This window comes from Mustela nigripes, chromosome 13 (genome assembly GCF_022355385.1).
Source record: "Mustela nigripes isolate SB6536 chromosome 13, MUSNIG.SB6536, whole genome shotgun sequence".
Lineage (NCBI taxonomy): Eukaryota > Metazoa > Chordata > Mammalia > Carnivora > Mustelidae > Mustela > Mustela nigripes.
The window spans coordinates 68,452,087-68,479,122 of NC_081569.1; the positions used below are offsets into that span (position 1 = coordinate 68,452,087).

At 34.2% G+C, this 27,036-nt stretch overlaps 1 protein-coding gene across 1 annotated transcript in view; it reads right to left on the reverse strand.

Moving 5' to 3' along the window:
* TRPM7 (transient receptor potential cation channel subfamily M member 7) overlaps positions 1–27,036 on the reverse strand; it is a 111,484-nt gene that overhangs the window by 32,417 nt on the left and 52,031 nt on the right. Inside the window, exons 13-26 of the mRNA XM_059372816.1 lie at positions 26,936–26,989; positions 22,388–22,528; positions 21,943–22,077; positions 21,078–21,358; positions 19,191–19,419; positions 17,980–18,135; positions 17,761–17,904; positions 15,250–15,378; positions 12,584–12,862; positions 6,074–6,248; positions 4,049–4,175; positions 2,376–2,560; positions 1,438–1,570; positions 99–814 (exon numbers count right to left, since the gene is read on the reverse strand). Of these exons, the coding sequence (XP_059228799.1) occupies positions 99–814; positions 1,438–1,570; positions 2,376–2,560; positions 4,049–4,175; positions 6,074–6,248; positions 12,584–12,862; positions 15,250–15,378; positions 17,761–17,904; positions 17,980–18,135; positions 19,191–19,419; positions 21,078–21,358; positions 21,943–22,077; positions 22,388–22,528; positions 26,936–26,989 (2,884 nt within the window). The remainder of the gene's footprint in view (positions 1–98; positions 815–1,437; positions 1,571–2,375; positions 2,561–4,048; positions 4,176–6,073; positions 6,249–12,583; positions 12,863–15,249; positions 15,379–17,760; positions 17,905–17,979; positions 18,136–19,190; positions 19,420–21,077; positions 21,359–21,942; positions 22,078–22,387; positions 22,529–26,935; positions 26,990–27,036) is intronic.

Below are 27,036 nucleotides of genomic sequence, written 5' to 3' on the forward strand. Positions count from 1 at the left end.
TACATGGTTTTATTAATTAGCTATTTATTTTATCTCTAAGGTGTTAATTTTAATAAAAGAATAATACTGATATACAAATATTAGTTTCCCAAACTTACCTACAAATGCTCCAAATTCTACATTATCCCCTTCTGCAGCTTTAGCGCAAACAATTTCTTGATCTTTGGTTACAGTTTCTAAGTGGCTTTTACAGCTTGGCTGGGAAGGTGTACTAACAAAAAATTTGGTTGGAGGGGACGACAGATGTGGTATGCTGTTAGAAGAACTGCCTAATTTTTGATTTTTACTGAACATTTTTAACATTTCTACCCCATGTATTCTCTGTCGCAGTTCTGGAGGAGAAATAGCACTTGGGAATAAGGCACCACAAGAGGAACCAGCCTCTGGGAAATTGAATTCTTTTCTCTGGGGTATCACAGGTAAATCCTGACCAAATATATTACATTGGGGATCTTTTTCATCTTTCATAAAAATATTACAAAGAAAGGGATTAGTACTTTCAAGACCACCTTGAGGAAGCGAGGTGCTAAGTGTATTTACAACACTGTGCTTTTTCCATACAGAAGGTCTTACAGGGCCATCGTCAATAAGATTTTGAGCCAAATGTTTGGAAATGCTCAATTCTCGTGTGATTTCATTGTGAACTTTGCTAGCTTCCGAAGCTTTCTGAGCAGTGAGTGTTTTTAATGTATCTACAGTCAGGGCTGAAAGATCTTGCAAATGGCCAATTTGAGAATCTAACGACTGTAATGATCTTTTTATATAGTTGACACGATCTCCAACTTCTTTAATTTGAATGCACATCTGCTCCACCCTGTAGGGAAAAACACAGGCTTTTTATAAATGTTAAAAATTAATGTTTTGGAGACTCTTTTTGTAATCTCAATAAATGACAACAGTAAAAAGAAATTTTACATGCACTCAAATAAGCTAAGATATAAAATAAAATGATTATTTATTTCTTTATAAAAGACACACCTAATGTTTAAAAAGGGTCTGGTTCTGATTTTATTATAATAAAATCAAGATTTCAAAAAACATTTTTGTTATTATTATAATTTGCCCACATCAAAGTAAGACACATGAAAATGAGTATAAAGTTACATATACATAGAAATACCATTACCATTATTATAACTATACTATCGGCTTCCAGAATGTAGCAAAGCCACAAGAAAAAAAAAGCTTTAAAATATAGTTTCACTTTTCTTCACTGACTAGTAAAGAACATTAATTCTTCTGTCCTCTGTAACAAATGTTAAAAAATAATAAGAAACTGACTTACTGACTTATACTAAATATTAGAAGTGAATTATCTTCTGATATATAGAACTATTACTAAGCTTACTTATTTGACATAAATTGAACAATGACCATGTATAAGGCATATCAGAATCCACTGTGACATAATCAATTATAATTAAAGAACTTCTGAACCTTTCAAAAGTGACACGAATTCTCTCTTCACTCCCAGAATGGAATTTGTCATCTTTTTCATTAAAATACATCTCAACACACTGTTCTTCAAAGTCATGTAGTTTCTTTTGATCTTCTTCTGTTAAAAAAAGTTCTAAGGAGGGAAAAGAAAAATTAAGAAGCCTATCAAGATATCAAATTACAGCTCATGAGTCTTATGATTTAGGGTTCATAAGACTCTATCCATCATCTGTAATTTTTTTCTCTTTTTACTCTAATGTTTCTAAAGCACTGGACAAGTATTTCCATTTTTTTTTTCTTCAGCAGAACAGTTTCAGGTACCTTTCTTCTAATTTCCTCTTCCTACAAAACACTCTTCCCCTGGTTGGGTTATGGACATTGGGGAGGGTATGTGCTATGGTGAGTGCTGTGAAATGTGTAAGCCTATGATTCACAGACCTGTACCCTTGGGGCAAATAACATATATGTTAATAAAAATAATTTTTTAAAAACCACTCTTCCCCTATCTCTCTTTATTCCTCTCCCTCACTCATCCAGGTAAAGGATTTAAGAATCAACTTTGTAGAACAGAAAGTTACTTTAAAATTTTAAGCACAGATATGATGATTAGTCTCATGTAGTATACAGAATAAACTGAAAGTGTTGTTTGCAGAGCAGCAAAAAAATGGTTTGTAGAACAGCAAATGTCATGGTTTATATTACCATTTTAACAAAAACAAACTGACAATGCCATATTCAAAAAGAAGTTTAATACTAAATACACTTTTATAGATATTTTATTATACTTAAAATTCCTTTATGCTCAGACAAATTCAACAAAAGCATTTTATTAGTAAAATAAGCCAATTAAGTCTTCTGAGTAAAATTAATACTTAACTTTCACTGTAATACTGATAAGTGATAAAATAAAAACATTTCCCTTAATATATTTTACTTACTTGGTCCATCTGAAGTCTTATCTTTTTTTCTTCTTTTACATATGCAGCAAAACAAAGAAACTATATGGCTAAGAATGATAAGTGGCGGAGGCAGAACAGGTTTCTCATGGTAAGCCATAATAAAATGATAACGTTGGTACTTCCATACAATATTGGAAATTGCCTTCACTTGTAAATACACATTGCTTGAAAAACAAAGAATAAAAATAAAACATAGCTAAATCACATAATAAAATTTTAAATACTAAAGATTTTACTGCAATTCTGCTCTAAACAAGGATTCAAAAGAATACCATATACACAAGACTAATAAGCAAATGAGAAACTGGAAAAAATATATGCAGTAAATATAAGGCACAAGTTTGGTATTGTTGAGGATCATATCATTACAAACTCCCAGAAAAACAGGCAGAAAATATGATCTTAAGATTTTAAAGTTATATGTAAATAATAAAACTATAAGAAAATATTCAATCTCAGTAGCAACAAAATATATGCATACAAAAACAAGATACTCTTATGTACTATCAAATTAGCAACCTTAATTTAAAGATAATAATACCTAGTGTTGGCAGAGATTTGGGGGTGCACGCCTACTTTAGCTTAAATGCAAAGTCCTAAAAATGCATACTGAACAGTTCTACTTTTAGGAAAACAATCTAAGGACATAATTAAGGAATGATCAAGAATTTAACCACAGCATAGTTTCTGGGAACAAAAAATTATAAATAACCTAACTGAACAATGTTATCATATTGGTTGAAAAATTAAGGTCTCTACATCATGGAATACCAGGTAGGCATTAAAAATAAAATAGAGGGGGCATCTGGGTGGCTCAGTGGGTTAAGCCACTGCCTTCGGCTCTGGTCATGATCTCAGGGTCCTGGGATTGAGTCCTGCATCGGGCTCTCTGCTCAGCAGGGAGCCTGCTTCCCTCTCTCTCTCTGCCTGCCTCTCCATCTACTTGTGATTTCTGTCAAATAAATAAATAAAATCTTTAATAAATAAATAAATAAATAAATAAAATAGAGATATTTATTAATGTGGGATAATATTCATGTTTTGCTTAGTCAAAAACAGTATAAAAAGGGGTGCCTGGGTGGCTCAGTGGGTTAAGCCTCTGCCTTTGGCTCAGGTCATGATCCTGGGGTCCTGGGATTGAGCCCCGCATTGGGCTCTCTGCTCAGCAGAGAGCCTGCTTCCTCCCTCTCTCTCTGACTGCCTCTCTGCCTACTTGTGATCTCTGTCTGTCAAATAAATAAAATCTTAAAAAAAAAAAAAAGTATAAAGAATATTAAGAAGTTTATTTTTGAAGAGAAAAAATGATTCATATATATTCATTAAAAACAGAAAGATGTATGCCAAAATATTGAGATTTTTGATGACTTGCCTTTGTTTTATATACTGAGCGTGTGTACTCCTTGGCAACTTAGTATAATTCCCAAATAAAAGTTAAATTTATAAAAGAACTGCATGTTGAAAGATAATTAAGTCTCAAATTTAAAGTCTCATTTGATTTGAAAAAGTATGCCTTCTCATTCGTAATTTTCTAAGATAATTACAGTAGTTTAAACTTCAAGAAAACCTTGAGATTTGAAGTTTTGTATAATTCTTTCAAAATAAGAATTATATATTAAATCTCATTACAATAAGCAAATGAATAAAAGTCTTACTTGAAAAATGCAATAAGAAGATTGACCATAATGATATACTGTACAAAGAGGTAGACTGCTTGAAGAAATGGAGTCAACCATGTTCCAGGACCACAGATTTGAGAGATAGTGGAATCATTTGCACACACTTTAGAAAGAAGAACAAAAATTAGATACAGTAATCACACCAGTAAAGATTTTTGATTAGTATTTGTTTGTTTGAAGGAAGTTTCAATATGTACAAATCTGTTTCAGACTCTAGTAAAAAGCTTATGGGCAAGCACTTGGAATACAAACTTAAAAATACTCCAACACAAAAAAATTTTGTGAGGGATATGGGTAGCTGTTCTACTACTCTATTCCAGAGGAGGAGGTACATAGTTGTGTGTTATATCTGCACTTCAAGACATAGCTTAGCTTGAGGAACAGTAAATAGAATAAAATCTGCTGATTCAGCCACACTTTATAGTTTCTGTAAGAAAAATAACTGAACTATAACATAGTACAGTAAACTCATAGTAAATTTACAAATATAAAGATCGCTGAGTTAATCTTATTATGTCACAAGAGAGTTGAAAGAGTGGTCAATATATACAATGATTAGGTCTGAATTCCTTGCTTTTCATTAACTCCACTAGGAATGTTTCTGAAGCCAAAACACAGCTGAATAAAAAAGCAAGGAAAAGAAGAGCTTTAGTACCCACCAGAGTATTAAAGAATTAAGCAAAACAAGTTCAGTAGTGTAAGAATTAGAATTAAATAATCATGAATTAGTGACAAGTTTTATATAAATGCTTACAATTAGTATTTCTATAGCAATCATTTAAGAACATACACACCATTAAAACACTCAATGGCGATATCATTCCTTTCAAATTGTTTCACAGGCAAATGAATGCACAAGGTTCTTTCAATCTTAAAAAGTTTTATCAAAAGTTTTAAATCACGACTTTAAAACACAAAATAAACAAAATACCCAAGGAAGAGAATGAGGGAGATTATAAAGCTATATCCAATGCTTTATAACAACTAAACCAGAGTCATGTTAGAAAAAGGGCAGAAAATGAAAACCTGAAAATGACACTGAACAGGAAAGCACTGAACACAAAGTTTGACCAGGCTGGTAAAACTTCACTGTTTTAAGCAAAACCTGATAACATCTAAAGACCACTAGGTACCCACCTCCTGACCTAATCGCCTGTAAATAGGTAGGTAGGGAGCAACAACTGGTGGGGGTAAGGAAGGAGTAAAGACAGGAGAGAAACTGCAAAAGAGATCAAGAGCAAACTAATCAAGTAAAGATTTTAAAGGGCAACTGTGGACCTCAGTAGAATATCCCCGAAAGCCAGCAACATCACCTATGTCCACAAGTTATCTAGCCTCATTAGCTAAAAAAATTAAAAAAAAATTATTACCTTATGCAGAAAATGTATTCACAGTTGGATTTTGTTAATTTAAGAGTTTATCCAACCTACCATGACTGGTCTAATCACTGTAATCCTATCATCCTTGCCACAACTGTTTTGTCGGAAACTAAAGCCAATTTGAGCTAATGAGATTTAAGGAATAGGTTTACTAGGAGCCTTTTGAGAAAGGGACTTTTTACCCTTAAGAGAACCATGGGAAACACTGTCTCTTTCCTCCCACTGCTAGTGACAGTCTTCTAATCAGAAAGGAAACCCGTATAAATCAGACACTGTGATTACAGCACAGTAGAATGAAAAAGAACAGGTGTTCTTAACTATGAATTAACAAACTCCAAAGACCATTCTACCTCTGAACTTTATGTTACATGAGCTAATAAATATCCTTATTGTATAAGTCAGGTAAGGCCAGATTCCCATTTGTGGCTGAAAAAATTCTAAAATACTTTTTTGGATTAATTTTTATAGATTTTTTTCTGGTCTTCTTAATGAATGTATTTTCGGAGGGCTTAGGTTTGTAATAACAGTTTGACCTGTGAAAATATGTAATATTATTGTAATGCAATTATGACTTTAAAACACAAAATAAACAAAAGATGAATTTATAAATATAAACCCTTACCATCAATTTCATATGCGTAAACTTCACCAAAAATCATCCAGTATGGATGAAAAACTATATCTTTAGCAAGAGTCCAAGATGGTGCTTCACGAGGATAAAGTATTGCCTTTCTGGGAACACCAAAACTAAGTAATACAAGAGCCATAATCACTACAATGTAGAACATATTGGCTACCTGTTAAAAAATGAACACTGTTAAAATACATGGGAATTTAAAAACAGTAACTTTTTCATCTTAAAATAGTTCCAATGTTCTAATAAATAACTGGAGTCTTTGAGTTTCTTTTCACTCTTAGTACTAGCATTCAGGAAAATCTAATCACGACATAAATCTTAACATCAAGATTATGGTAAAAGGTGATGTGTGAAGCTAGACAGGTCAGGGGCACATTCTATATGACGAACTGTATCACTGGTTCCAACTGGAGTCTGCCTATCTTGACTCCATGAGCAGATTCATGGAATCAATTTCTGTTAAGTGCTCTTTCTAAAACTGTAGTATTATTGTACTGGAGGTTCAGACTCACTTTTCTACCTCCCTTTGATAACTGTCCTTTGCCTACTTCATACACAGAAAGACACTCTTCTCACTCATCTTGAACCCTATACCATGATCCATTATCCTGGGCTGTGAAAACCTCTAGGAACTAAATAAAATAATAAACTGGAATTATCAGCATGGGTCTTGAAAAAGATAAGTGACACCAATTAACTTGCTAAAAAGTCCTTTTATAAATCAGGTAGTGTGCAATTCTTTAATTTAAACAAAGGTGAAAAAAAGCCTAATTGGACTATCACCTAATAAATCAATGAAAAATAATTTTTATTAAGTCACAATGTGAACTTCGAAATCATTACTCAAAAAACCTAAGAGTGAATTGAAATTCCATAACAGAACTTCAATTTCTATCCACTTAATTAGGGGTACAAGTGTTCAACATTTATATCTAAAAAAGTCAATGTTGCCTCATTCCAACGATGTAGTATTTATCCACAAATAATCTACAAGGGGAAAATCCACACAGATCAAGGTAGACTACATTTACAATAAATCTGTACTTTACCAATGACTACAATAAACCTAAAATAACAATAATTGCAATAAAATAACCTAAAAAATTATTATGACATTTACATAAAATTTTCAAACAAATATACAGTGAGTAGAAATGGAAGGCAGGAATGTGAAAGGTAAAGACCATAGTTTTGCTTTTTTTTTTTAATTTTTAAAATTACAAAATATTTACATGTAATTATTTAGACTTGATTCTTCATCTTAAAAATTCTTACAAATCTGCCTATTAATTTCCTTTTTAGAGTTGAGTCTCTTGAGACTTGAAATCGAAGATTCAGTTTTCTTATTTGTAAAATAGTCAAATAATGCCTTCTTTGGGGGTTTAACATACATACTAAGAGAATGTATGCTGTCATAACAAGATTTCAACAATATCTTGGGATAAAATATTTTAAAAGGCAAATCATCAAAACATTATTCATGACATCTGGAATACTATGGATTCCAAATATTTATCTGTAATTAAACAAAAAGGCCAAGTCGAAAATTCAAAACCATATTCAAATCTGTACTGAGGTATCCTAAAATTATTCAAAGTCTATGACTAATGATTCACAGAGCTTTCTGGATTTCACACCTTTCACATAAAGCCTATTTGAAAACCTTCCTTACACCTGATCTTAATTTAATTAATTAAAAATATTTAAATAACCCATTTTCACATATATAAAATGAAGATTTGTAGCTTGAATATACAGAGACATGGAGTAAGTGGCAAAAGGTTAGTATTTACCCTGCAGTTTTCCTAAGTGTGATCTTTATTAATGATATTAATAAAGGAATATTTCTTCTATTTTCATCTTTTGTATCTTTAAACTTTTCAAAGCTTTTTCTCTGATTAGAAATTCCCTGCTCAGGAAAAGTTCCTATTTGCCAAACTTTCAAATACCATATTCTTTGTGAAAGCCTTCATGACAGAAATAGGTACTATCTCATCAGTCTTCACACAAGTTTATCTTTCTGTAGCTATCTATCGGTTCACATGCTTGTCTTATGTACTAAACTGTGAGTTCTACGAGGCTCTGTACCATGTTTTATTCATCTTTGTAGTTTCAGCTTAGTATAGTGCATAGCATATAACAGATATATAATGACAAAAGAAACAAGGTTAAATTAATATAGGAACCTACTATTATAAAATTCACCTCCTTTATTATTTAAAGGTATACTTTAATGAAGAATTTCTTATACTCTGCAGCACCTAGTTAAACGGGTAATTAGAATATTAACCATTTTCAAAGTTCTAAAGGGGGTAGAAAAGGAAAATGGCACTAGGAGAAACAGAAAATGATGTGATAAATGACTGGCTGAAGAGGGGAAAGACAAATAATCCTGGTGGAGAATAGTTCTAAAGAACATAGATAAAGAAGAAAATGAAATATATATTTGAACTCCTCATAACTTAGAGATGGGAAAACTGGCAGGAGTGCTGGAAGCATGAGAGAGACAAGATTCAGATGAAAATCCAGATAGTTCCTATTTCCTTCTCCTGGCTTCTCCCTACTTTCCTAATTTCCATCTTTTATTATTATGGTTGTTCACTTCTGTATTTCCTATACCTCTAATTTACTGTACACTACCATTACATTAACTTGATGCCACTAAATCACTAAATAATCTGGTAGTCAATGAAAATTGGGAGCACCTTTTTCCATGCTAAAACTAGTTTTTCTTTAAAAAATTTTATTCATTTATTTGACAGAGAGAGATTACAAGTAGGCAGAGAGACAGGCAGAGAAAGCGGGGGAAGCAGGCTCCCTGCTGAGCAGAGAGATCCTAGGACCCTGAGACATGACCTGAACTGAAGGCAGAGGCTTAACCCACTGAGCCATCCAGGTGCCCTGCTAAAACTAATTTTTTTCCACAAGCCTAAATCCCCTAACTTTTCCTGCAAACACCACAACTTTATGAAAGAATATAAAATGGATAAATAATGAGTACTTCTCTGCAATAACAAATAGTAAACCAGTAATTCTCGATCAGGGAAACAGAGAATATATTGTACTGGAAGGGAAATGTGTAGCCCAAAAAAGCAAATAATTAAACTTTATATTTAGAAAACTTTTAAAAAATCCTATTTTGATAATGGTAATAATCCTTTGAGCTAGTGGGATTATTCAGAAGGAAAATTTAAATTAGAAGACAGATTTTCTACAATTAAGGAAAAGGGTTTCAGAAACTCTAGGAATTGACTTTTATATTAAAAGGGAGCAGATCTTAAAAAAAAAAAATTGAGAAACAGCACATACAACGAGCCTACTTTGATAAAGCTATTATATACATTTATTTCTGTGGAGTTTAACATACAAACATGTATTCCCATATGTCTTGAAGGATGGAAAAAGTATATGCCACACTGTTAACAATGGATGCCTCTCTGGACAGTAGTTTGTATTTACTAAAATTTTCTACAATGAATAAATTTAGAATAAGGAAGGAAAAGTTACTTTTACAAAAACAACAGTATAGGGAAGCCTGGATGGCTCAGTCTGTTGAGCGTCTGCCCTTGACCTGGTCATGATCCCAGAATCATGGGATCAAGTCCCACATCAGGCTCCTTGCTCAGTGGGGGTCTGCTTCTCCCTCTGCCTGCCACTCCGCTGCTTGTGCACTCTCTCCCTCTCTGACAAATAAAACTGAAACAAACAATAGTATAATAGTGTTGGCCTTTTTGACCACTGGAAATTGAAAGCAATTTATGGAACAAACAATAGTATAAGAGTGTTGGCCTTTTTGACCACTGGAAACTGAAAGCAATTTATGGAATAAGTAGGGACAACACACTTTAGATTTTTCAGTTCAATGCGTAAGAAATTACACATTAGGGGCACCTGGGTGGTTCAGTGGGTTAAAGCCTCTGCCTTCGGCTCAGGTTATGATCCCAGGTGCATCAGGCTCTCTGCTCAGCAGGGAGCCTGCTTCCTCCTCTCTCTCTGCCTGCCTCTCTGCCTCCTTGTGATCTGTCAAATAAATAAAATCTTTAAAAAAGGGGGGGGGGCCTGGGTGGCTCAGTGGATTGGGCCGCTGCCTTCCGCTCGGGTCATGATCTCAGGGTCCTGGGATCGAGTCCTGCATCGGGCTCTCTGCTCAGCGGGGAGCCTGCTTCCCCCTCTCTCTCTCTCTGCCTGCCTCTCCGTCTACTTGTGATTTCTCTCTGTCAAATAAATAAATAAAATCTTTAAAAAAAAAAAAAAAGGAAATTACACATTAAACCTGATATTTACATTAAAAAAAAAAAATCCTGCCAGTAAAAAAGCAAGACATTGGACATATTATATCAGGAAAAGATGTTCTGGCTGTAACTTTAAAAAATAGTTTGAATCAGTGAAGATAGGAGAAAAGAGAAACCTAAAAACATAAACCACTGGTAGCATTGTTTAGCTAGCATTATCTTGCAAATACATAATAATGAAACGAGATTAGCGTGGGGAACCTGAGCCCAGCAAAAGAAACACTTGAGAGATTTTTTCAGTCTCTCCCCAAGGACTAAAAATCATCATCTAACAAATAATCTGACTAGCTGCTTTCAGCATCCATGCACTGAAAAGACTATCTGAAATAGTAAGGGAAGATAAAAAAATGTCAACTCACTTCTCCTACGGAAAAGAAAAATCAAATTTAGTGGAGGGGAAACTCTTCAGTGGTTTCCCCTATATTTTCCTTTCTTAAGGTCCCAGTTTTCAATATTTTATGTTATCCAGGCTAGGCCCTTTTATCCAATTTGACAGCTAACCATCAACTTCAACTAAAATAAGTTCCAGTCAGGTTCCTATCTTAAGCTTTCTTATCTTAAGCTTTCTTTTCTTAAGTTCCTAACTTAAGCTTTCAAAGAACAGATAATATCCCGCTACTTTAATAAAAGCATCCAGATTTATCTTCTTCCATGAATCCCATGTCCCCTACTCACTAATTTCATCAATAAACCAAATGGACAGTTTACTAATACCATATAAAATATCCTAAAAATACTTATGTAGGACAAGCTCCAAACTAGATTATCCAATATTTTAAAATAACTACAGGACTGGTAAAATCAAAACGGAGAAACTTAATTTCGCAAAATTCAGAGGCACTATCCTATTACTTATTATACTATCTTGCACAGGAGTGAGAATAAACATTAAAAACTACTTAGTGGAAGACTATAGACTTAAAAATTTATTTATTTATTTATTTTTAAAGATTTTATTTATTTATTTGACAGAGAGAAATAACAAGTTGACGGAGAGGCAGGCAGAGAGAGGGGGGGGGAAGCAGGCTCCCTGCCGAGCAGAGAGCCAGATGTGGGACTCGATGCCAGGACCCTGAGATCATGACCTGAGCTGAAGGCAGCGGCTTAACCCACTGAGCCACCCAGGCGCCCTAGACTTTAAAATTTATAATCTGCTGCTAAACATGTAAAATTAAGAGAAATCAACCTATTAAAACACAATGAATGTTCACCATTTTTATGTCTTTTTTTCCAGACAAGGTTCCTACTCCAAGGAGTTTATAGTATAAAGAAGTACATAAATAATCTAGTAAAAAATAGTTTAAAATATGGTTAAACAGAGAGATAAATATTCTGTAGAGGAGGAACATAGGTCCCATAAACTTCAAAGCAAACAAACTTGATCTAGTGGGAAAGGACCAAAAAAGCTCTCCCCAAAACAAAAATTATGTTGAAAATGTGATCTGTATGTAACTGAAAGCGCTAATGATCTGAGTGTAAATGAGGGTAGTTATTCCTGGCAGAAAGAAGAACGTGAGTTTATGGTACCTTGGTAGGGGATATGTTAAAGAAAACATAGAAAGGCCTGTGTGACTATAGCATAGATCAGAGGTCAAAAATGGTAAGAGATGACACTTTAAAAGAAAGCAAAGATGTTCCTATTGGAAAAATAAATAAAAGCAACAGTCACACTGGGCTGAACTCATGGATTTCATTAAGTATACTGATCTCTAGGGGTAATGTGAAAGTGTAAGATTTTTTTAAGAAGGGAAGTAACATAGTCAGATATGCATTTTGAAATTACTCTAGCTATAATGTAGACTGAAGATAGGCCTCAGTGGTTGTGAGTGAACAGATTTTACTAGAGTGCTGCAGGTGCCTGATGACTAGGGTAGCGCTAGTAAAGATGAAAATAACTTCACAAATGGTAGCTAACAAATTTGTATTTTTTCATTCTGATCTCAAATAGCCCTAGAAAGTAGCATTTAGAAATTAAGACATTTTAAGATAGAATGAATAAAATATGGCTTTCTTAATCTTATCCCATCACATATTTTCTTCAAAAATCAGTATCTTGAGGATTGTCCAATTTGAAGTATGAGGCAAATAAACATGAAATAACATACTCTAGTTCAAATAAAACTATATTAAGGACAGGTTTTTTAGGATTTCAAGAAAACATATCAATAAACCCATGAGTATTATCAGATGCCTCTCAACTTACCATTTTTCCAATCATCATTACATAAGGTCCTGCCTGTTGATTTACAGCTAGAAAATCTAGCAAACGCACATACCAAAATATTATGTTAAGACAGTAAATTAATCTTCCAGCAACAAAAACATGATTATCATATGCATTCTCAAAGTTCCATTTTGCTCCAAATCTTAGTCCAAATCCAATGAAGAAAGAAATTATGGCAATTGTATCACTGATATTGAAGTAATCACTAAACCACACTTTAATCTTCTGGCTTATTTTTCCAGCTTCAGACATAAAGATCTACAGGTTTAAAAAAAAAAAAAGAAAAAAGAAATTAAACTGAATTGTTTACGAAATCAATTTCTTCCTATTAAAATATGTATCAGCATTCAATTATAATATCACAATAGGATTTTATGTATCTTTTAGTATTTCAAAGTATTTTTGTATTTAAGATTTTATTTGAGAGAAAGAGAGTCAGCATGGCCGGAGTGGAGAAGGGAGAAGCAGACGGCCTGCCAAGCAGGTTGCCCAACTCAGGGCTCCATCCCAGATGACCTGAGCCAAAGGCAGACACTTTGACCAAATAAGCCACTCAGGCACCCCTCAAAGTATTTATTTGAACTGAAATTAACACACGTTAGCTGTGAAACATTAGTTGCAGGTATACAACACAGTAATTCAACAACTCTATATATTATGCTCTGCTCACAAGTACAATGCTACTACAATACCACTGCCTATATATTCCTTGTGCTGTATCTTTCATCCCTGGAACTTATTCATTCCGTAACTAAACACCTGTGCTACCCACTCCCCTTTACCCACTGTATCCATCTCCCCTCTCCTCCTTCCGCACGATCATTTTGTTCTCTGTATTTATAGGTCTGTTTCTGCTTTTGTTTCTTAAATCTCACATAAAAATTCAATTATATAGTATTTGTCAAAGTATGTTTGATTATCTTGGGATCTGATAATGTATTTGATCACTAAAACAATTCAGTAAGATATCAGAGACAGATACTTCTTTTTTTTTTTTTTTTAAGATTTATTTATTTGTCAGAGAGAGAGAGAGAGCGAGCACAGGCAGACACAGTGGAAGGCAGAGTCAGAGGGAGAAGCAGGCTCCCCGCGGAGCAAGGAGCCCGATGTGGGACTCGATCCCAGGACGCTGGGATCATGACCTGAGCCGAAGGCAGCTGCTTAACCAACTGAGCCACCCAGGCGTCCCAGAGACAGATACTTCTATATCCTCATTCCGTGTGTGTGTGTGTGTGTATACCTACAAATAAATGACCTATTCAACCAAGGTCATTCTACTAAGAAGCTGAAAATCTTAAATTAGAACAGAGCTCTCTAGAAAGTGAAATACTTCTGAAAGTTGTTTTATTTTTCATTGAAACAACAGGATATCCTGATAGGATCTTCCAAAGGTGTCTTATTTACAGAAAGCAAACAACTCGATGGTTTAAGTATATCTCTTCTCTTGAATATAAAAATTAAAAATTTGCATTGCTTGGGTGGCTCAGTCAGTTGAGCGACCAAATCTTGATTTTGGCTCAGGTCATGATCTCAAGGTCATCAGATCAAGCCCCTTGCTGGTCTCCACACTCTGCAGATAGTCTGTTTGAGTTTCTCTCCCTCTGCTCCTCTTCCAAATCACGCTTGCTCTCTCTCAAATAAATAAATCTTTAAAAAATTTTTAAATTTCTTCTTTGTGGGGAATGGTAATATATTTATAGATTCAAAATCATAATGTATATAAAAATAAGTGCTGAAAAGTCTCCCTTCCATTCTTCTTCTTTTAGCCAATTAACTTCCCTTCACACTAAAGGCAACCAGTTGTTATAATCCAATGAGTCCTTGTATAACTCTTTTCTGAATATGCATTTAAAAAATTATTTGAAACTTTTTTTAATCATTAAACAATTTAATGTTTTAAACAGGTTGGTAAAACAACAGATTTCATAAACATATAAACCATGGCACTCAAAGGAATTAAAAATGCACAATAAACTATTTAAGAAAACAAATTCCTATGACACCCCAGTGGAAGGAAGTACAAGGATTTCACTTGTTTTTACAGCATAATGTATTCTCTAAATCTACAGCAAAGACATGAAATAATTCAAAAGTATTTAAGTCAGTGTGTTATAAAACTGTAATTATGCAGTTAATTGCTTGAATAAAAAGTATAAACATTTAAGGAAAAAAGAATTTTTCAAAATCAAGATGTTAGAAAATTTAAACTGAAAACTGTGTTAGACACAGGTATCTAAATCTAAATGACGATTCAACAGGCAATACAGCACACTTCAGTGGGATATTCAATATAACAGCAAAGTAAAAACCAATTTGTAATTTACCTACCTGATTGGCTATATGTGTAATTAATACTTTCTGAAGAGTGACAAAGAGCATTAATATAAATGTTGAGGAAACAAAACATAAAACAGATCTAGGCTATGTTTCTGAGACAAATCATCAACTTTGTAACTGACGAAGTTAACTTACTAGTCTCTATTCTTATGTTGTAATTTTTAGAATATCAAAAATAAACATGTTATACACTTCTATGCTATCAACTACTAATTATGAATAACATATACACATACCCACATACATGTCAAAAACCAAACCCCCTCCCTATACACAGTAAGTAACCGGTACAAAAACTACAGACATACCTCACGGACTTTCTCAATAGCATAGGTAAAAATATAAGCAATAACAATCCATTCTTGAACTGAAGGTAATCGTTCCATTTGTACAAGAACTACAAATGTATAAAGCATCAGAAATCCTAAGTATGCCAACTAGAAAAACACAAAATATGAATATTAATTACACAATAAAAATTTTTTACTATCAAAATTTTCAATCCAACACACAAAAGAGAGACTAAATAAACCCCTGTGAACTATCTCCAAGCTTCATTCATTAAATCAGTTTTAGGAGCGCCTGGGTGGCTCAATCAGTTTAGGCATCTGGTTCTTGGTTCTTGGTTCTGGCTCAGGTCATGATCTCAGGGTTGTGAGAACTTCATGCTTGCCGTGGAGTCTTCACTCTCCCTCTATCCCTCCCCCTGCTCATGTGTACTCTCTCTCTAAAATAAATAAAGTCTTAAAAAAAAAGTTTTACAAGTAACTTCAGTGCAGACACTGCATTTATCAATCAAAACATAAATGGTGGGGCGCCTGGGTGACTCAGTGGGTTAAAGCCTCTGCCTTCGGCTCAGGTCATGATCTCAGGGTTCTGGGATAGATCCCCGAATTGGGCTCTCTGCTCAGCAGGGAGCCTGCTTCCCCCTTCCCTCTCTGCCTGCCTCTCTACCTACTTGTGATCTCTGTCAAATAGATAAATAAAAAAAAATCTTTTAAAAAAACAAACAAATAAATAAATGGTTCCTGGAGCAGAACACTATGGTGTTCTAGAACTTCAATGACTTTTTAGTATTTCCTATAAGAAGAATTTTATAATAAAATATTTATGTTCTCAGCATAGTTCATATAATTCCATTTAATTTATACTACACCTAAAGTATCATATTAAGTATACTAAAGAACTTCATCACCATCATCATCAAGAAACACATACTACCTGCTTCCTCCTTCCTCCAATCAAATACTATTCCCAGGAAAGACAACTGGTATTTTCCTTCTATGTGCTGCTGAAGAAAGCACACATTCTCCTAAATCCTAGTCAATGAGGTTGAATCCCAAGAAATAAGAACAGATATGGAAAGCATTTTCCCTAGGTACAGGAACATACCACCTTTGATACTCTCAACAAAAAAGATTATACTATGTAAGTTCTATGTATAATAACATCTGAAGAGTTATTTCATTTCAGAGGAAAACCCAGATTTGTCTACCCTTGGACAATTGTATCTAAGAATCCTCTCATCAGTCTCCTTGCCTCTACCAGCATTAAAACAATCACATTCATTATTTAAGCTATCGTAAGGCAGGGCAGGAAACTCTAATAAATAAAAAAAGAAAAAAGAAATTTCTATTTGGCCAACAGGGTTGTTCTTTTTTTAAATTTTTATTTATTTATTTGAGAGAGTGTGAGCGAGAGAAAGAGAGCGTGTGCATACAAGCCAGGGGAGAGGCAGAGGGAAAGAGAGAAGCAGACTCCCCACTGAGCAGGGAGCCTGACATGGGACTCGATCCCAGGACCCCGAGATCATGATCTGAGCCGAAGGCAGACACTTAACCAACTGAGCCACCCAGATGCCCCAGGTCCATTTTTAAACAGTCATTCACATGAATGCAAACATGATGAAAATTAAAAACAACAAAACACTAAGAAAATACACAACTTAAGATTTTTTCTGGAAAGGGGAATAAAAACTCATTCAACCCATGGTTAAAAGCTGGGGCTAATCTCATGTGTTTCCTGATATTAGTCCATCCCCCATGGACTATGTACTCTTAGATCTAGGAGAATACCGTTCTTCCACAAAAGAAAAGCCAATTAAGGGTCAGATAAAATATGTACCATAATATGATTTTTTTTTAAAAAGATTATTTATTTATTTGACAGAGAGAAATCACAAGTAGTCAGAGAGGCAGGCAGAGAGAGAGAGAGGGAAGCAGGCTCCCCGCTGAGCAGAGAGCCCGATGCGGGACTCGATCCCAGGACCCCGAGATCATGACCTGAGCCGAAGGCAGCGGCTTAACCCACTGAGCCACCCAGGCGCCCCTGTACCATAGTATGATTAAAGAAATAAGCTATTATGCTACTGATAAACAAACTTCATGAATGATCCAGATTACTTTTTACCTTCAAATTAACACTGCAAAAAGTTCATTTCAAAAATTTTACACATTCTCTGCAAAATCCTAAAGCACAAAGATATATCAATGTCTCCTCTGGTTAATCCTCACCAATGTTATTGGTCAATTTGATAGATCTGATTTGTATTTGACACCTGCTTACAAAGGCAGGTGATAAACGGTTATCACAATTCTGTTTAGTCAATTTCTAGTTCCAATCAGAATTAAGATTTGTTAGCATTTATCATTATATATGATGACAACTGGAATAAAACTAAGTTATGCTCTTTTAAGTGGAAAATGGCTTGTCAATGATCTAAGTTATATCAAGATAAATATCGACTTTAGAACAAGATACTTTAATGCTTATCCTTTAAAAACATTATGCTCACACAACTTAAAAAACATATAACATACCGTATTAAACCAGAATTTTACAATTGGTGCATGATAAAAGGCATAGAACTTTCTTGTAATGGGAAGCTTTTTTGATTTTATTTGTATTTCCATTTCATTCTTTCCTTCATTACTGTCCAATATTCTTACTTCTTTAAACACCTCCTAAAATAAAAATAATACTTATCATATATTTATTCACAAAAGTTATATTTACTTAAAAATATTCTTCCTCCTTACCATGGGAATCTCTTCTGCTATGTTTTGAAAGTTGTTTTCGCTATCTTCCATTGTCATTTGATGGGCATCTTGAGATTGTGGAATATGAGACATCTCAGCCTTTGTTTTATATTCCAGCATTAATATGGCAGGTGGAACTAAAATGCTTAGTATGACCTAAAAATTTTAGAAACATGTAAGTTTACATTTTAAAATTAATTATCTTCAAGAATAAAAAGGTATTAAATATTTTGATTGTTAGCCAATCTGCCCGTTAGTATATAAAAAACCAAGAACTTCATTTTTATACTTGAGTATAATATTTAAAGAGGCCCAGGTTGAATTGATTTAAGGAGTAACACAACATTTGAGCACTATGATGGGAGGATATAGAAAAGATCTAATAATTATTTGTTTGTTCAGAAAATACATTTTTATTTAAAGAAAATTTAAGCCTTATGAAGTTAATATGTACATAATTTTATCCTTAATCTCTTTGCAACTGTTTCAAGTCATCACATGTTTACTCAGCTTGTGCCTCTATAAACAAAGAGGTTTATTCGTAAAATTTTATGTTATTACCTGCATAATCCTACAGCATAAAGCAATTGTAATTGAGTATGAGGGTTTCTACTGGTTAATCATTCACCATTATTTTTATTAGATGATCAGTATTTGTTATCTACTTACAATGGTTAAACCACTTGCCTGATTTCTGCGTTCTACATTCTCTGTACCTTATTTAAGATATAAGATAATGAAAAGGAAAGTTTAAAGTAGTATCTCTCACTATGATGAAACCAAAAGTACCAGCCAACATTTTACCCAAATTCTTAACCATCAAAACTACACATATCCAATATACTTCACATAAATTATTTAAGAAAAAAGTAACAAATTATTAAGTTAGCAAACAGGAGCTCAATTTTAGAATCTGGAAATCATCTTTTCATAAAGAAGCAACTTTTTTTCATGGCTGCTCAGGGCTGTAAATACCAATACTTCCTTTGTTGCCCTCATGCTTCTGGCTCAGAGAGGGGCAATAATCATACCTGAAAAGGATTCAGAGTGAAGAACAGGAGGAAAAAAGAGGCTACTTCATGCCACCAGAGATAAAATGCCAACACTGCCACCCCTACCACCCTCATAAATCAAGGTATTTCACTATATATCTAGGCTAATTCCTCTTTTTATCTAATCACATACTTTGTATAATTGTTTCTAAGTTATACCTTGTACCAGGAATTTTTCCTCATATTCAGCCTTCCCATCCACATATCAGATAACAACATCTGTGTACAGGTGTGAGCTACAAAAGGTCTAAGTCTTGAAGACACTGCTAACTTGAGGCAGGTGGAATTACTCCAGTTTTTCAGTTCATAAGTGAGCAATTTCATTGCCATGGTTTCATCTTGTCTGAAGGATTGTTCTAGTAATTCAACTGCTAGTTGACCAAAATCACTATCAAAAGATAAAAGCCAAAACATTCGTATTACCAAACTGCAGTTCTAGACACTATTTTTATAAAATTTCATAACATTTTATATTTAATGTTTATATTTAATATAATAACATTTACATTTAATATTTTAACATACACTCAGGGAATTATAAGGCATTAGAATCATAATGGCTCTGTTTCCAGATATCTGTTACTAGGCAAATGTCACAAAATATTAAAATATGTCACATTAAGAACAAGTCTGAAAAGGTAACTACAGAGAATTTTCCATTGGTCTTGGAAATAAAAACTCCAGTCTCACAGGAAACCCAAACTGGTAACATTAAGCTGCTCTCTACAAAAACTCTTATTTATATAGTATTTCAAACATAGGGGTGTCCAGGTGGCTCAGCTGGTTAGGTATCTGCCTCAGGCTCCGGTCACGATCCCAGGGTCCTGGGATGGAGCCCTGTGTCGTCAGGGATCCTGCTTCTCCCTCTCCTTTCCACTTGTGAGGAGTTCTCTCTCACTAACTCTGTTGCCATCTCCGTCTCTTTCTCAAATAAATAAATAAATAAAATCTTTTTAAAAATAAATAAAAGAGGTTTGGTGCCCAGTAGGAAGAAAAAATGTGAATAGATACTAACCTAATCATAAAAAATATCTGAATCTTAGATTCCCCAAAGTTAAGTGATCATATGATCCCTGCTTGAGTTGGTTTTATTTATTTATATATCTGACACAGAGAAAGAGAGAGACACAGAGAAAGAGTATAAAAATAGGGGGAGCAGTAGGGGGAGAGGGAGAAACAGGTTCTCCAGTGAACAGGTAGCCCAATCAATGTGGGGCTTGATTCCAGAATCATGACCTGAGCTGAAGGCAGATGCTTAACTGAGCCACCCAGGCACCCCTCCCTGCTTGAGTTATTTTCAGTAATAACACTAACTCTCTTCCAAAGACAGCCCATTTTGGGAGAGGTAAGTCCTATTTTCTATCATTAAGTTTCCTACAAACCATCTTTCCAGCTTAATATTCCTTATTACCCTAAGTGTAAACATCTGTGAACTGTTTTACTCTTCCATAGATGTACATCCACCTTCTGAAATGACCTTCTGGTTGAATTCAATCCATTTCCTTAGAACACAGCTCAAAAACCTTACTTTCTTCTTTTCTTTACCACTTCAAATAGAACTTTTAATCTAATTAATTGCTAGTTTGTGCAATTATTAAAACTGACTTCTGGCATTTCTTCTTTCTTGCCAAAATATTTAACTCTTGAGTTGTAAACAATAACTTCTATTTACATGCATAAACAGGAAAGTTTCCTTCTGAATTTTAAGAATTACCTAATAAATTTTGGGGTGCCTGGGTGGCTCAGTCATTTAAGCTTCCAACTCCCAATTTTGGCTTAGGTCATGATGTCAGGGTTGGAAGATCAAGCCCAAGACTCGCCCTAGTCCACGCCCCAGTGAGAAGCCTGCTTAAGATTCTCTATCTTCCTCTCCCTCTCCTTGCTTGCTCTATTTTCAATAAGAAAAATAAAAATATTACCAAATACATTTTAATTGTGCCAAGAAAATTATACCCATATATATCCATTTATTGCATGACACTATAACCTCCATTTAAACATGATCTTGTATTTCTTAAATGTTTGAAATGATAAAATATAACTTACTTAGAATACTGTTTCAATTCCTCTGAAGTATCATCTACAAGGTCACTCTGTTTTGCTTCATAGGCCATTGAACGATAGATCTTACAGGCTACTAAGGCTTTAGCCATTGATTCTTCACCATGCTGCCATAAAAACCGGGCCATGACCTGTCTCTTCATAAGGCAAGCCCAAATTAACAGTTCATTAAGTGGATAAGGAAAGCGCTTGGTTTCTGGATCATCAATATCTACAATTTCATCTTTGGCTCTTTTCTTCTTTCCTTCTTCAACAGCTGTATCAATCTTCAAGGAAAAATAAATGTTTAAGATTCATTATAATAAGGCCATATGACATTAATGTGAGAATTTTTATAAAGTCTCCTTTTACATTTTCTTCAACTTCATATAACTGCACAAATCAAAATGGCATAAATTTTATATACTTTATTACAGCTCAGGTTTTATAGAAATGGGATTTCTAAAAAAAAAAAAAAAAAAAAAACCAAAAACACTATAATAAAGTTCCCCAAAATTAAAGGGCCTAAATATTTCAACTAGTATCTGATAAAACATAATTTTAATGGAAGAACAGTATGCCTGAAACACTTACCTTACATGTTGTTAATCAAGTTAAAGTGGAATAAAAGGAGGCACTTAAGCATTTATCAAAACATTTACAAATTTTTATTATAGCTAAATATAAAAAAAACCTGATAGAATTGTTAACTCATAATAAATATCTTTCTGTATATGGCAAACTGAATAATCAAAGATGTATCCAGAAACAAAAGTTCATTCTTGCTAAAACAAGTAGTTTTCTGTTTCATAAATACTAGTAAATTAGATAGGAACAAAATCCAGAAAAGGTAAAATTTATGTGAACATACCTTTGGTCGATAGGGCTGTGCCGTTTTAATGAAATGATTGTGTCTCATTTTTTCCTTTTTATCTGCCCTATTGCCAAAAGATTCATGACTCTTACGCAACTGAGGAGTGCTGCTGGAGGTATTTCGGCCAGACCTCTGAAAATGAAAGTTTATTAAGTTTTTACAGCTTTAAAAATACCGATGTCATAAAAATTCAAGAATTCATACATATGTACAAATGTGTTTATACACACAGAGGAAAAAAATGATTTGGATTTCAATTCAAATAAAAATATTTCTATGTAGTTTTACAGTTGAAAATATCATATTTTAAGATGCTACTTTCACCATTCTAAGAATATCAGTAATTTTAAACTTTTAAAGTATATGAGTTTTTAAGAATTTTTAGCTTATAAAGTATACAATACAACGTACATATATAGACTTCCCCCAAAATACTACATACCCGATTATTTCCACCAAGACTATTATATATTAATCGAAAACGTTTCCGAGTATAGGTGCATCTATAGGTTCCTCCCATAAGATATTCAATAACAAGTCCTATATCGATTAGGGTGATCTTATATCCTGGAGGAAGATTCCCCTGGAAACAAAACATTAGTTTTAAATAGGATATTTCTCAATATTTCCAAGCATGCCTAGAAATACACCTACTCTCCAAAATAAATACCAAATATTTGTTACAGGAAGCTGGGGTTGCCAGCAGCTATCTTTACAGGAGAAGGAAGTAACTTGTTTCTCATTTCCTTCTGTAAAAAGAGGGGATTCTGCAGTTTTAAAGTCACAAAGGTATGCTCAGGACAGAAGTATGGCTTATAGCAGTAAGATCATTCAATCTTTCCACTGTCCTAATACTTCACACATAGAAGCAAAGAGCTTCCAAGAGCCAAGTACTCTATTTTCACTGGCACATTATCATAAATAACATTTCCCTGCAAAAACAATGCTATAAATGTTAATTATGTTTCTAGACAGGCCCAAAAGTACTTGTATTTTTTAGCCAAAACTGTATTGGTTATATTATACAGTACACAAGTTTCTATAGCCTCATCTAAGATTTAAACCGCCACTTATAACACTGTGTAGACTAAGAATTCATTCTCCCAGGGCAACAATTTTTTGGAACTTGAGCCATTTGTGAGTTTGGAAGAGTGCCTGTTCAGAATCAAATATTTGGTTAATCTCATTAAATAATCTTAAAAGGGTTTAATCATTAGGTAATTTACATGTATCAACCAATTCTGCCCTCCTACCATCACCGTTCTTTCCATTTCCCTAATTATAACTTCATAAAATTAGTACTTAAAAAAAATTTTTTTTAAGATTTGAGAGAGCACATGCAAGTATGCACGCGCATACAGTGCAAGAGCGGGCAGAGGGAGAGGGAGAAAGAGAATCTCAAGCAGACTCCATGCTGAGTGTGGAGCCTGATGCAGGGCTGGATCTCATGACCCTGAGTTCATGACCTGAGCCAAAATCAAGAAAAATCTATCTTTACAAAATGGATACTTAACTGACTAACCCACCCAGGGGCCCCTAGGTGCTGCAGTACTTTAAAAAATATTTATACCTTTTATAATTTGGTTTCATCTGTGAAGTTTTAAATTTCTAGATACTTATATTCCTTAAATCTCTGATTTGAAATTAAACAAAAAATATTTTCGGATGCCTGGGTGGCTCAATCAGTTTAGCGTGGCTCAGGTCATGATCCCATCAGCCTGGAATCAAGTCCTGTGTCCAGCTCCCTGCTCAGTGGGGGCTCTGCTTCTCCTTTTCTTCTACCCCTGCTTATGCTTTCTCTCTCATATAAATATTTAAAATACATTTTTCACCTAAGATTTTTCTTTTTATTTTGTTTTGAGCAACCTCAAAATATGCTTTATGAATGAGGATTATCATGTATGTTTTTAGAGGATTATCATGTATGTTTTTAGTTTTCTTTAAAAAATTTTTGACAAATCAAAACCACAATGAGATATCACCTCACACCAGTCAGAATGGCTAAAATCAACAAGTCAGGAAATGACAGATGCTGGCGAGGATGCAGAGAAAGGGGAACCCTCCTACACTGTTGGTGGGAATGCAAGCTGGTGCAACCACTCTGGAAAACAGCATGGAGGTTCCTCAAAATGTTGAAAATAGAACTGCCCTATGACCCAGCAATTGCACTACTGGGTATTTACCCTAAAGATACAAATGTAGTGATCCAAAGGGGCACGTGCACCCGAATGTTTATAGCAGCAATGTCCACAATAGCCAAACTATGGAAAGAACCTAGATGTCCATCAACAGATGAATGGATCAAGAAGATGTGGTATATATATACAATGGAATACTATGCAGCCATCAAAAGAAATGAAATCTTGCCATTTGCGACAACATGGATGGAACTAGAGCGTATCATGCTTAGCAAAATAAGTCAAGCAGAGAAAGACAACTATCATATGATCTCCCTGATATGAGGAAGTGGTGATGCAACATGGGGGCTTAAGTGGGTAGGAGAAGAATAAATGAAACAAGATGGGATTGGGAGGGAGACAAACCATAAGGGACTCTTCATCTCACAAAACAAACTGAGGGTTGCTGGGGGCAGGGGGTTGGAAGAAGGGGGGTGGGGTTATGGATATTGGGGAGGGTATGTGCTTTGGTGAGTGCTGTGAAGTGTGTAAACCTGGCGATTCACAGACCTGTACCCCTGGGGATAAAAAATATATGTTTAGAAAAAATAAAAAATTAAAAAAAATTTTTTTTGACAAAAAAATTTTAAAAAAATAAATTTAAAAAATTTGACAAAGGGGTGCCTTGGTGGCTCAGTCACAAAGCGTCTGCCTTTGGCTCAGGTCATGATCTCAGGGTCCAGGGATCGAGCCCCGCATCAGACTCTCTGCTCAGCAGGAAACCTGCTTCTCCTTCCACACTCCCCCTGCTTGTGTTCCCACTCTCACTGTCTCTATCTCTGTCAAATAAACAAATAAAAATCTTTAAAAAAAAAATTTGAGAAATACCATGATATGACCCCACTTAAATGGGAAATACTTAAATTAAGGGAAATAACATGAGTTACCTAAAAAAAAATATAAGCAATTTCTCAAACTATACAAATACTACTTACAATACTCCCTTATTAATTTGAATCAGAAAATAGTCAATTACTGCTTTACTTTGGGATTTTTTACTTTCAGAAATAAAAAAACTTGACTTATTTAGTATAGCCAACAATGTAAAAATAGTCAATCTATAACAAATCTCTTACTTGTTTCTAGAATTAAAAATAGTATAGTTCCTTCTGCTAACCCTCATGAAGTAAAGCATAATGCAAATGTGTTTTAGAAAACCCTGGACTGAAGGTTTCCCCATCACTCAAGCTTTCGGGGGGGAAAAAAAGCCTTAATTAACAACAACCAAAAAAACCACAGTTCAATGTGAAATGTCCAGAATAGGCAAATCCATACAGATAAAAAGTAGATTAACAGTTGTCTAAGGCAGGAGAGTGGCAGGAAGCAGAGAAGAAAGCAGGAATGGGGAGTGACTACTAATGGGAGTACAGGGTTACTCTAAAATTAGATTGTAGTGATAGTTGCAAAACTGTGAATACACTAAAAGCCACTGAACTAAACCCTTTAAATGGATCAATTTTATGGTATATGAAATGTTTTAATAACACATTAAAAAACTGAATTAAAGAAAATATATTTTAAATATAATAAAGTCTAGGTTCTTCCCATGGGATCTTAGTTTAGTATTAAATAAATGACAAAACAAAAAATTAAAACAGAAAATAATATTTATATTTTAATTTTTCAGTTTTTTAATAGTACACTCCATTTAACAGCAAGTAGAAGTATGAATGAAGAATTCTAGAAAACAAACATTTTATTTCAGAAACTAAAAAATATTTCTTTTAATTAAATGATTATCTTTTCATTTAGGAAAGCAAAACTATTAGATACCAGTATTTTAAATGACTGTAACATTTTTAATAAATGTCTAAAACTGGGGTGCTTGGGTGGCTCAGTGGGTTAAAGCCTCTTCCTTCAGCTCAGGTCATGATCTCAGGGTCCTGGGATCAAGCCCCACATCGGGCTCTCTGCTCAGCAGGGAGCCTGCTTCCTCCTTTCTCTGCCTGCCTCTCTGCCTACTTGTGATCTCTGTCTCTGTCAAATAAATAATAAAATCTTTAAAAAAAATAAGTAAATGTCTAAAACTATGAATTCACAAAGGACCCCAACAGAAGATAAGGGGGATATCAGTATAACAAATTTGGTCACCACAGGATGGCTTTAGATCATATAACAGTGTTGTCTATTTAATCACAGTCAGTATGGATATTAAGAGAGCATTCATGGATGATTTCAATATTTCAGCATTTTCCCTGGCAAAATATGCCATGAAGATCACTATCCAGTGTTTCCTTCAATGTGTTTACTCAATATTCTTTACAGGTCAAGGTAACAAGTTTCTTTGGAACACAAAGAAAGATACATTCTATCAATGATCTTTCTTTATGGACAATGAGCATCATGAAATTCATCACACTCAATCTCAGAAAACCAGAAACTCCGGTAACTTGGTCTTATTTCATAAACTTTTCTTTTACTTGATTTCTGATATATTATGCTCTTTACTTCCATGTCACCACAGATTTAGCCCCTATTTTATCTTGTTCTAAAAAATGTCATTTTATGGGGTACCTGGTAGCTCAGGGGGTTAAGCCTCTGCCTTCGGGTCAGGTCATGATCCCAGGGTCCTGGGATGGAGCCCAACATTGAGCTCTCTGCTCAGCAGGGAGCCTGCTTCCTGCCCCACCCCCAACCCTGCCTGCCTCTCTGCCTGCTTGTGATCTCTGTCTGTTAAATAAATGAATAAAATCTTTTTAAAAATGTCATTTTATTGCTATTTTTAAGGTGTACAATATTTAAATGTTTTAGAAACAGATGAAATGTAACCAATTTTTAAAATAGCATTTTCAAAAATAAAAAGAAACTCTTACCTGTTTGACATCTCGAACAAGATGAAATAGCATTGGATTAGTTGGACCTTGTTTCTTTAAAGAGAAAAAAATTAAAGCAAACTATTATTTTTCTTCTAAAA